This window comes from Fistularia commersonii, chromosome 3 (genome assembly GCF_037954325.1).
Source record: "Fistularia commersonii isolate RoL2024-O1a breed Wild chromosome 3, RoL_Fcom_v1.0, whole genome shotgun sequence".
NCBI lineage: Eukaryota > Metazoa > Chordata > Actinopteri > Syngnathiformes > Fistulariidae > Fistularia > Fistularia commersonii.
The window spans coordinates 23768438-23779936 of record NC_141286.1 but is presented as its reverse complement, the minus strand read 5'-3'; the positions used below and the strand labels follow the sequence as shown (position 1 = coordinate 23779936).

General features: G+C 48.2%; 1 protein-coding gene across 1 annotated transcript; it reads right to left on the bottom strand.

The window, feature by feature from the left end:
• Positions 1-2144: 2144 nt before the first annotated feature.
• On the bottom strand, positions 2145-8047 carry vegfd (vascular endothelial growth factor D). Its single transcript, XM_086140493.1, has 8 exons — positions 7952-8047; positions 6671-6878; positions 6475-6595; positions 5437-5506; positions 5237-5364; positions 5039-5148; positions 3648-3840; positions 2145-3484 (listed from the first exon to the last, which is right to left on the bottom strand). The coding sequence occupies exons 1-8, from the start codon at positions 8045-8047 to the stop codon at positions 3466-3468; spliced, it is 945 nt and encodes a 314-aa protein (XP_085996619.1). The 3' UTR covers positions 2145-3465.
• Positions 8048-11499: the final 3452 nt, after the last annotated feature.

Sequence of the window (11499 nt, the reverse complement as noted above, 5' to 3'; positions counted from 1 at the left end):
AACCTTCTGATTTTTGTTTTATTATTCTGATAACCAGAAGCAGCTAATCAGGATATGAAATTTATTGCCTTTTATGATGAGACAATTAATATCGAGCAGAATTAAGTTTGTTTTCATTGATTCGGCCCTCCAACTCCAATCAGGTTTTTCATATGGCCTCTTGTAAAAAGGGGATTGTGCAGGTCGCCGAACCACCGGCGCCTCTCCAAACCTCACCCTGCAGGACATGAGTGGAGTTGCAGAAACCTGCCGGTCCCTCCAGCGCACCGGTTCAGCTCCTCGGTTTGAAGTCCTGCCCCCATCAGTCGAGTCCAGTTCAGGTTAGATCGGGAGGAGATCCTGAGGTGGGCGGGACAACGCCAGGCGGATCACCTGTCAATCAAATGGACGTATCAGCCATCGGCTCTCTTATTCACGCGCACATTTTCACGACTTTCTCCTCAAACGCCCTGCTTGTTGTGAACGCCCCCCTCCCTCCCCCCTCCTGAGGCTCAATCCGTCGCCGGTGCTTTTCGGTCCAGTGACCTCCGACGGAGGAGAGCGGCCACCAAAAGTCAACGGATCGAATGGTGACGCCAGGAAAGAGGAAGGCGGACAGATATGTGTTTGCAGTTTGCAGAGGGGAGCTCGGCGCCAGGATCGATTCTCGCTTGGCAACACGTGCAGAATAAACATGTCGACCGGTCAAACCATCTCAGAGGAGTTCTGCTCGGATACAGCCACACCTTCAAGCGCAGGAGAAAGGAAGGAAGGAACGGAAAATGAATGAAGGTTTCAGGTACGGATGGACGTTCGGGTGAAAACGAATCCTTATTTAACATTTGGAATGGGAATCATGTTGCGGCTGAAAGCAGGAAGCAGGAGGTCTCCATCCCACGGGTTCTCCAGGTTCCCCGAACTCCTCAGGCAGTCCAGAAACAGCAGGGGGGGTTCATCGGAGACCAAGTCATGGACTTCAACGAGAGGGCTATGTGTGGCTCTGTGATTGACAGGTGACCGATCCGGGTTAAATAAATCAATAAATAAAACAAAAAAAAAATATATGCAAATAGTTTCACACACAATATATATATATATATTGAGCAGAATATATATTGTATGAGGAAGTCTGGAGTAGCAGAGAAGTATGTCAGACTGGTGCAGGACATGTATGCTCGCTGTGAGACGGTGCCGTGTGCTGTAGGTGTAACAGAGAAGTTCAAGGTGGAGTTGGGACTTGATTTTGTTTGCAGTGTTGACGGACTGGCTGACAGATGAAGCTAGATAGGAATGTCAATAGACTCAATGGACAATGATGTATGCAGATGATATATTGATCAGTAGTGAGACCAGGGAACAGGTTGAGGAAAATCTAGAGAGGTGGAGGTATGCGCTGGAAAGGAAAGGAATGAAAGTCGGAGTAAGACAGAATATATGTGTGTGAATGAGAGGCACCCGGGTGGAACGGTGAGGCGACAGGAAGTGGAGATCAGGAAGTTGGAGGATATCAAGTACTTAGGATCAACAGTACAGAGCAACGGAGATTGTGGAAAAGAGGTAAAAAGTCAAGGAAACAAGTTCAAGCAGGTTGTAATTGGTGGAGAAAAGTGTCAGGGGTACTATGAGATAGAAGACTATCAGCCAAAAAGAAAGGAAAGGTGGACAAGACAGTGGTGAGACCAGCGATGCTGTATGAGCTAGAAACAGTGACAACAACGAAAAGACAGGAGGCAGAGTTGGAGGTCGCAGAGATGAAGATGTTAAGGTTTTCTTTGGTACTGACCAGGATGTACAGGATCAGGAATGAGTCCATCAGAGGGATGTTATATGTTTTGGAGAGAAGGTCAGAGATGGTTGGGTCATGTACATGAAGTGGTAGATGGATGCTGGACTTGGAGGTCTGGAGGAAGACCAAAGAGAAGATTTGTGGACATTGTGAGAAAGGATATGAAGTTAGTTGGTAAGAGAGAGGAGGATACAGACAATAGGGTTAGATGGAGAAGGTTGATTAGCTGTGGCGATCCCTGAAGGGAAAAGCCCAAAGGAAAAGACAAAGATATTTATATATATGAAATTAAATACCCTTAAATGACAAAGGGTCAAACAGCAACATGGAGTCATTCGGATTGATGTTTTCTGCAGCCTGGACTTTATTTTTCCTTTATTATCATGTTATCTTTAAATCTGGAAGACGTCTACTTTCTTCTTCAGGCCAGCAGGTACGTGACGGGCCGCCACAGCGCCCCCTACCTGCGACACTTTGTCATTTGTGAATTTGGTGGTGAACAGAGGAGGGATGGTGAAGATCCTGAGGTTGGACCTGCCAGGTCTCTGGAAGCCCAGAGAGGAGGATACAGTTTCAACAGGACAAAATAGGCCGATAAACCCAAGCGGAGTTTGGTCAAATCTACATCGGGAAAAGAAACATATAAATAAATATAAAAATAATCTTATTTTTCTTCTTTGTCTGTTTACAAACTGGACATTCAGTGCACAAATTAAAGAATCAAATCAGTTAACTGGCCATAACTTTTATGGACAAAATTTCTAGGCGCAGATCGGGCGTCGAGGTTTGGTGGCCACAGGATCGAGTCTCTGCTTTTTGCAGATGATGTGGTTCTGTTGGCTTCCTCGGGCCACGATCTCTCACTGGAACGCCTTGCAGCCAAATGTGAAGCGGCCGGGATGAGGATCAACGCCTCCGAATCCGAGACCAAGGTGCTCAACCGGAAAACGGGTGGAGTGCCCACTCCGGGTCAGGGAAGAGATCCTTCCCCGCGTGGAGGAGTTCAAGTATCTCGGCGTTTTGTTCACGAGGGAGGGATGACGCGGGAGATGGACGGGGGAACAGTGCGGCGTCTGCAGCGATGCAGACTCTGTACCAGTCTGTCATGGTCACCTATGGTGCGAGCTGTGGCGTAGTGGCCGAAAGAACGAGACTGAGGATACAAGCGGCCGAAATGAGTTTTCTCCCACGGTGGCCGGACTCTCCCTTGGAGATGGGGTGAGAAGTTTGGCCATCCAGGAGGAGCTGCTCCTCTGCATAGTAAGGAGTCAGATGAGGTGGCTCGGGTATCTGGTCAGGAGGCCTCCTGGACGCTTCCCTGGGGGAGGTAGTCTAGACATGTCCATCTGGGAGGAGACCATGTGGAAGACCCAGGACATGCTGGAGAGACCATGTCTTTAGGCTGTCCTGGGAACACCTTGGGATCCCCCCAGAAGAGCTGGACCATGTGGCTGAAGAGAGGGAAGTCTGGGCAACTCTGCTCCGGCTGTTGCCCCTGCGACCCCATTTCGGATAAGCAGCGGTGGATGGATGGATGGATGGATGGATGGATGGGTGCATCATGTGAGTTGACTCATGTGAAGTGATCTGCATAAATAGAACCTCTGACTGTAAATAAATAATGCACGTTTGCTTTCTCTGCTTCCAGATCGCCGATTGGTCGGGGGTTGGTGGATGTCGGGGTTCGTCGGGCCAGAATGCTACTTGGGCTTCCTGCATCTGCGAACAGAAGGGAAATGAGTGAATTTAGAGGAAGTCTACCTCTGTGTCGGGGGTGAAGCGGAACCAGGTAAAGCGGTTTAAACCCATAATTTCCCCTTTCTGTTCGCACCCACGCTGCGGGGGGACGGGTCCGACAAGCTAGCGCCGCGAGCGAGCCCACCTGCAGGTGGCGTGATCGAAGCGCTGATGTCTGTGGGCGCAGAGGGACGAGTTGAGTTCGCAGCGGCGGGCCGGTCTGGGCGGGGCAGGGACGGGACCCGGGCCGGGATCAGGAGCTGCACCGGGGCCGGGGAGGCAGTCGCAGCGCTCCACGTCCACCTCGCAGTCCGGCATCCGTGAACCGAGCGGAAACTCTGAGGGGGAAATGATAAGAATGGCCGACGCAACGGTTCGGTTGGTAAACATGGTCTTCCCTGTGGCGAGAGGAGATTGACAGCGCCATCGCGTGGAGAGGGAGAACCCGGCTGGTTAGCTTGTTAGCTTAGCTTAGGAAGTGAATCTCAGTTCGACAAATGTTCAATAACTCCTTCAGCCTCACTCTAATCAGTTATTACGCTACTTCACACTGCCACTTTGCGCATTATTTATTCCTGTGTATTGGTAAATATGGAGAGAATTTTTTTGAATGTTTTATTTTTTTAGATTATACTTTATACTCTTACACTTCAAAGGATATTTATTATATTTCCTTTTTTTTAGCTAGCTGTATTTTTAGCTAGCTTGTACTTGTATGTCTTATCTCATCTCATCACCACACAATCGAGTAACAATATAACGCGATGTCATCCAGCGAAACTATGACTTTCCTGCGCATCGACATTTTCCAAGACACGTTCTGTTATTCAGCCAATTTTATTGCCTTGTGATCCGAGCCTGGATCTGAGTTAAGAGCGGAATGAGCGTTTGAAGCCAACATGGCCGCTACTGTCCGTGAATTGGCGTTTAAAAACAGTGGGACGCTGCTCGCTTCTAGGTAGCTCAGAGAAAGTCATGGGAAAGCATTAGCGAGGTGCGCGTGTGGTCGACCGCTCCATGAAGAGATGGAGAAGTCGTTGTTGCATGTATGAGAAGGCGGGAGACATTTACGGGGATTTGGTGGATTTGACGGGAGCGTCGTCGGACGAAGCATTTAAAGCTGCCCGGGGACGGTATCATCGTTTTACAAAGAGGAGCGACATTCGCTCCGCCAATAAATAACGTTTAACCATTAAGTGTAGCAAAGTTATGTTTAGCAATGTACGTTAGCGTTGAGTGTAGCCGGCAAGCTAAGCGACAGAGCACCAAAAAAAACAACTCTCCCAACCTCCTCAGCCGCTATTTTCTTCCGATCTTCAAGGTAAATACACTTAATTATTTCCGTACATCCTCTTTTATTATTTCTCATTATTTTTTATACATTATTTGTAATTTATAAAGTGCATTTTTCTTATTCAACACATGTAACTAAATCAGGGGGCTGGACAGAACAAAGAGCACAGGTAAATTCGATCGTAAGTCAAAGTTCCACTGTACCTCCAAGTATTAGGTCAATCCGAACCATCCCCTCCTCACCTTGGTGACCGGAAGGATAAGGAATGCATCTTTCGGTTGAACAATCCCAAATCAGCCCGCCGGCGCAGAGCCTCCGGGAGTCCGCCATCAGCCGTCCAATCGGAGAGCAGCTGCCGAAACACCAGACGGAGCGAAAACGGCGGTTGATAAGAACGACACGTGACAACCGGCGGACCAACGCGGGTTTCCCGGACTCACCCGCCGGCCCGGCGGGGCTGAGCGTCACGCCGGATGATGGCGGGCTCCATGCACCTGCACTCCGTGTGATTCGCCACTTTTATCAGCACGGGTTCGGGAACGAACCTGAAGGGGGTCACGCTGAGAACCTGGGGCGAAGACGGGGCGCTGAAAAATAACCGACCGAAACTTGGAGCTCTTTGAGCGCGTTGAGGGCTCACCGTCTTGTTGACGAGAGCGGTGGTCGTGTTCCTGCAGGTGACGCCCTCCTGGTTGCAGCAGCCGCCGCACCTGGTGGCGGGAAATGTGAATGTTGCACACGCGTGTTTGTGTTAAGCTAGTTGCTAACCAGCGGCGAAAATGTTCATCACCTGGTGAGAAAACTGAGCGCTCCACACAAATCTAATTCTACGGAAAGGCCACTTTTTGAATGCACATCAGTCCAAACATATGCAGGAGGTCCACTGGAGACCCAGAATTGTCCAGATGTGTGAATGACAGGGTGAACGGTTGTATTTCTACACCACATATGAATGAATGAGTGAATGGTTTTATGTCTTTATGTGACGTGAATGAGCGAGTGAATAATTGTGTTTCTCAATAAAGTGCAAATGTTTGAGTGAATGTTTGTTTTTCTATAAAATGAGGGGGTGAATTGTTGTGTGTTTCTAAAGTAAGTGTGAATGAATGAGTGAATGATTGTATTTCTATTTCACATATGAATGAATGCGTGTTTTATGAATTGTATGGCATGTGAATAAATGAGTGAATGGTTGTATTTCTATAAGACGTATGAATGAGGTGGTTGTGTGTTTCTTAATTTAAATGTGAATGACAGAGTGAATGGTTGTGTGACTATATGAAGTATGAATGACTGAATGGTTGTATTTTTACATCACAAATGCAACAATGTGTGTTTTATGTCTTTACGGCATTTGAATGAGTGAGCGAATGGTCGTGTTTCTCAATAAAGTGGGAACGAATGAGTGAACGGGTGTTTTTCTGTACAATTAGAGAATGAATGGGTGTATATCTATATGTTAGTGAATGAGAGGGTGAATTGTTGTATTTTTCCATCACATGTGAATGAATGAGTGAACGGTAGTATGTCTACATGACATGCGAATGACAGGGTGAATGTCTGTATATGTGGATCAACTGCCGTCTGGTCCAGAGTATGAATGAATGAATGAATGAATGAATGATTGAACGAATGAATGAATTAACTTTTTGTTTGGTGTTGGTGCCGGCGCCCTCACCTGTGGACGGACACACAGGGCGGCTTGAAGAACATGGAGGGGTCGGTGCCGAGCTCCTTGGCCACGTCCACGCACGTCTCCCTGGGCATGCACTGGGTTCGCTGCCACTCCTCATCTATGGCTGGAGGGGACACATAGGACGCTCATAACACACACACACACACACATACACACACAACTTCCATGTGCATCCAACCTTTGAGGATCTCCAGGTCGTAGGGCTCGGCGGCGTAGCGGGTGGAGCGGTGCGAGCCGGCCGGCGGCGGTGGCGTCGGGTACGGGGTCTCGGCCCGCGGCGGCCTCAGGCGGCATCTCCACAGCTTCCAGTCGGGGAAGCCGGCGAGGCTGAGCAGCTCGTCGAGGCTGGAGGCCGAACGCACCTTCCCTTCCCACTGCTTCATCACCTGCAGGGGTGACGGGAGGGTCAGTCGGCGTCGTTGCGTCCTGTTTTTGTTTTTATGGTTTGTCGTTTGTCTGCCGCGACCGCGGCCTTCTTTGGCAGAACCACGAAGGAAAGATTTTGAGTTCAGATGAAAAAAATTACATGAATTAATTCAATTATTTGAATAATTAAATATTTTATAATCATTGATAAATATCAATCAATAATTTACCTTAATGTTAGAGCGTTACCTGAATTATTTAAATCTAAGCAAAATATAATAAATTATAAAATACATTTACAATTCAAAACCACATATTTGTTTTTTTCAATGCCTTCAACGGGTCCTGTTAATAGAGCAAAAATCAGTTTTTGTGGTTAGCATGAAATTAGCATACTGTTAATTACTATGTAATTAGAACATGTAATTAAACTTAAAGTGAAAGCGTTACCTGAATGATTTAAATCTGAGCAAAATGTGATAAATAATATCATAAATGTTACATTTTAGTACCACATGTTTCTTTTTAAATGTCTTTAATAGGTTAGACTCCTTTTTTAAGAGCAAAAATCTGCTTTTTTGGTTAGTCTAAAATTCGCATACTGCTAATTAATATGTAATTACTGTGTAAAATGTGACGAGACGCAAGCCTTGTTTGGTCTTACTTTTCCCACACACTTGATGATGACAATTATTTTTAGCTTATATGTTAAACTAATAAATATCCTGCAACAACCATCAGTTCATGCAAGGATTTTATATTCTGACATTTCTGTACCTGGACCTGAGAGATTGACGGGGTCACATGACCCGGCGACCCCCAACCCCCCCCACGACAGCTGTCAGCTACCCTGTGCTAAGCTAGTTAGCAAGCAGATGTGAGTGCCTGAGAGGAAGGAGGGACGGGTCCGGACGACAAGTCCTGACGAAGAACGCTTGTTCACGTGGATGCAGAGCGCACTGTGACCGTCCTGGCGTGCAGGAAGATGGACGCCATGCAATAAATGGGATCAGAAGAGTGAAATTTGGCCGCCGCGCCGCCAGCCTGGACGCCGTCAGATAAATAAGCGGGTAAATAAAGAAGATCCACTCACCCTGCTCCCGCCCTCCCTGTGCAGGCCGTAGCCAGCGTCGAGCCAGCTCAGCTCCACCACCAGCATCACCAAGGAGGAGAACCTACACACAGTCATCATCCACCTCTACACACACACTCACACACACACACCTGGTGGCCGTCGTCTGTGCGGCGGCGCTGACCAACGTTCGATCTTCTCAAAGATCACACTGCGTTTGTGTGTGTGAGCGTGTGAGACGCCCGCCGAGTGGTTCCCTTCGCACGTTTTCCCTCAAACGGCGTCAATCCACGCTCCCGACGCGTCCGGCGTTGACGTGGGAGAAAAAAAAAAGTCCAGATGAGGCGAGGAAAGTTTGAATCTGAGAACCCGGCAGCGAGGAAACTACAGCTGCAGCGCCGGCCTTTTTATTTGTTTGTGTGTCCCCGTCCTTCTCTGCTTCATGTTGGGCAGCCGGCCCGCCGGCTCATCCAGTCCTGCTGCCCCTACACACACACACTCACACACACACACACTCGCCGTTGCCAAACCGCACACAGGCAGAGAGCAGGAACATGTGTTTTAAATGTGATCCAGACCTCCGTACCGTGTGAGGGGGAACGGGCCGCCGCCGCCGTCGCCGCCGTCGCCGCCGCCGGCGCCGCCCCCGTCCCACCGACACCCCACCCACTCTCCCGTTCGTGTGACTCCGGGTTTAATCTACCAAATAGCATCAAGTGTTTGTGAGCGGATGTTTTATTCGCATGTGTGTGTGTGTGTGTGTGTCTGCATCTCGGGCGGGCGTGAATCAAAAGCATCCTCGTCGCGGTTGTTTTTCGGCGAGAGGCCCGAACCCGACCTCGCCTCGCGACCTCTGCGGCGAGCCGGCGCTGACCGACAGGAAGTCGGTGACTCCAAAGGCTGAGGGGTGAAACGCAGGCGAACCAGACCCGCTTCGACAAAAGCGATAAACTATGAGGCGCTCAGACGGGGGAAGGTCAAAGGTCAGGACTCCAGGGTCGACCCCGATGTTGGCGTGCGAGCGGCGAAACGGACGAACAGGAAATGGTTTTGCAAACGTCGAGAGCGTTGAGTCTTTTTTTCGCCGGGTCGCATGTTGGCGCTCGCAAAAGAGGAACTGAGCGCCGTCTGACTCGGTTTCCGTGGCGATCGGGACAAAGGAGGCCTCGGAAGGTTGACGAGTGGCGACGGGTTGGTCGGCGGTTCCTAATATAAAGATCAGGACGCCGAACGGGCGACAAGTTGGTCGCAGAAGGAACATCAGCTGGCTTTCTGTCGCACGGTGGGTTATTTTCTTCAGCTTCATAAAAAAAGACAAAAAAATGACACACACACAGTGACGGCTCGCGACCCGGAAAACACTGACTGTTTCAAAATTTACAAATACTGTATAAGAATTCAACATAAATTCACCATTCGGTTATATTTTATATTATCATAAATATCCTTATCATAAAAAGGTAAGATACATATTTGGCAACATTAAATTGAAAGTGTTGTGACGCAGTGTATTCGTGGTCTTACCTCTACTTGTAAGTGAAATCCTGTCCTGGACAAACATCTCTATGACTTTGGCGTAAAAGCCCTCTTTATCTTGTCTTAGTTTTACAAGTATTTCCGTCTCAATAGAGAATATTGCTAAGGTGGAAAGCCACCACTGGTCAGTGCGATTCCGGCTATATGCTATATATATATAGATACACAAATTCAGTGACATTGACAATAAAAATCATTGTTACCGTTGGAATCATACAATAATAACATTTACAAATGTATTTTTTATCGTGTTTTTTATGAAGCCCCCCCCCCGATTTCACGTCACTGCACACACCCGTCCGCTCCAAATACGGTAACGACATTGTAATAACAGTGTAACGACATTATCACGACACGAAACAACGCCGTTCCATCCAATACTTGTAACAGGACGGCCTGAGAGGCAAAAGCATCTTCGTGACTTTGTGAAATAATCGATGTGCCTCCCGAAACCGAGGAAGGGTAACGTTCGGTTCCCTTTAGGGTGAAGAGGCAGAACTTTTCCGGCGTGATCGATTTTGAACCCAAGGTTGTACGAAGGCGAACAATGACTCACCGTGACTTTTTTTTTTTTTTTTTTTTGGGAAGCGATGACGCTTCCGCTCCGGTCTCCGGTCGGGTTCACAACTGCCCTATATTTTGGCGGGGAAAGCCCGGATCTGACGAGGCTTAAAGGAGGTTAGAAGAATAAAAGTGGCGCCGGATCCGCTCCACCAGACTTATTGGGTCGGAGACTTAAGATTGAAAAAACCTTTTAAATCTTGGCAGCTGATTTTAGCCTCTTGTGTCGTCCAGCCATCTGAATGCAATCACGGCCGCCCGAGAGCTTCTGCAGCGCGGGGGAATCGTAACTGTCTGAGATGCTCCGATCCCATTCCGCAGGAATCCCCCGATCGCGGCGTCGTGTCATGCGAGAAAAAGGCGGCTCGTACCAAACGGCGTCGCGAGTTCAACGGCGCCGTGTTATAACGCGGTAATTCATTAGTAATAAGCTGTAATTACCAAGCTATTACAGAGGACAAGCTCTGCGTCGCCCAACCTGGTAAACGCACACGGGAAAAAAGATTTCGTCTGTTGCAGAGAGGTGATTCCGACCGAAGACGTAGCAAAACAAGTCGCGCGGCAGTCGATACGCGAAAAGGTTGTTTCCTTGTCGACCAAATCACATAAATTGATTCGGACTCAGTCCTTCAGCAGAGCGGCGAGAAGGAAAGGAGAACTAGGCCAAACGGCGTTCTGCGGGGAAGGATGGAGCACAGATTGGAAAAAAACAACAACTGTAAAACGGTTGAATTTGGCCTGGAAACACGAACGGAACAAAAAAAGAAAAAAAGAAAATTGCATTTTTGCGCCAAAGTTACACTTGTTTTGTTCTCGTGGGGAAGTGGAAGGTAAAGCAGTTATTGGAAGTGTCATCTGTCAGCGGTGAAGGAGGTGCACTTGTTTCCATGGAGAAGCGTTTCCAGAGAGGGCGCTTTCACCCCGGCGACCTAACAGGAAGCAGGGTCAACCTCCAGGGGTCATGATGGGGATTTGGGGCGGGGAGGCCAACTCTGGCAATTTGATGTCGGGGAAAGTGGGTTGAGAAGGGGGTTCGAACACCTGCGGCTCCTGGGAGATGTCCAAATGTTCCTCTCATGCAGACACATAGTCTGTCCTGCTGCAGCTAACCTTCATTCCTTACCTTTCAAGAGCATACCTCACCGGCTTGAGGGTTTCCCTCCACTGCTCCCGGCTCACGTTACATATAACAATGTAATCTACTTCAATCACCAACTTGTCGACATCAACTTCTCTGTTACTCCTACAGCACACCTCACCAGCATCTCACAGCGAGCATACATGTCCTGCACCAGTTCATCATATTTCTCTGCTACTCCAGAATTCCTCATACAATACCACAGTTGTTCCTGTGTATATATATTGTATATCTGTGTGTGTGTATGCATGTATGTGTGTGTGTGTGTGTGTGTGTGTATATATATATATATACATATATATATGTATATATATATATGGATATATGTTTGTTT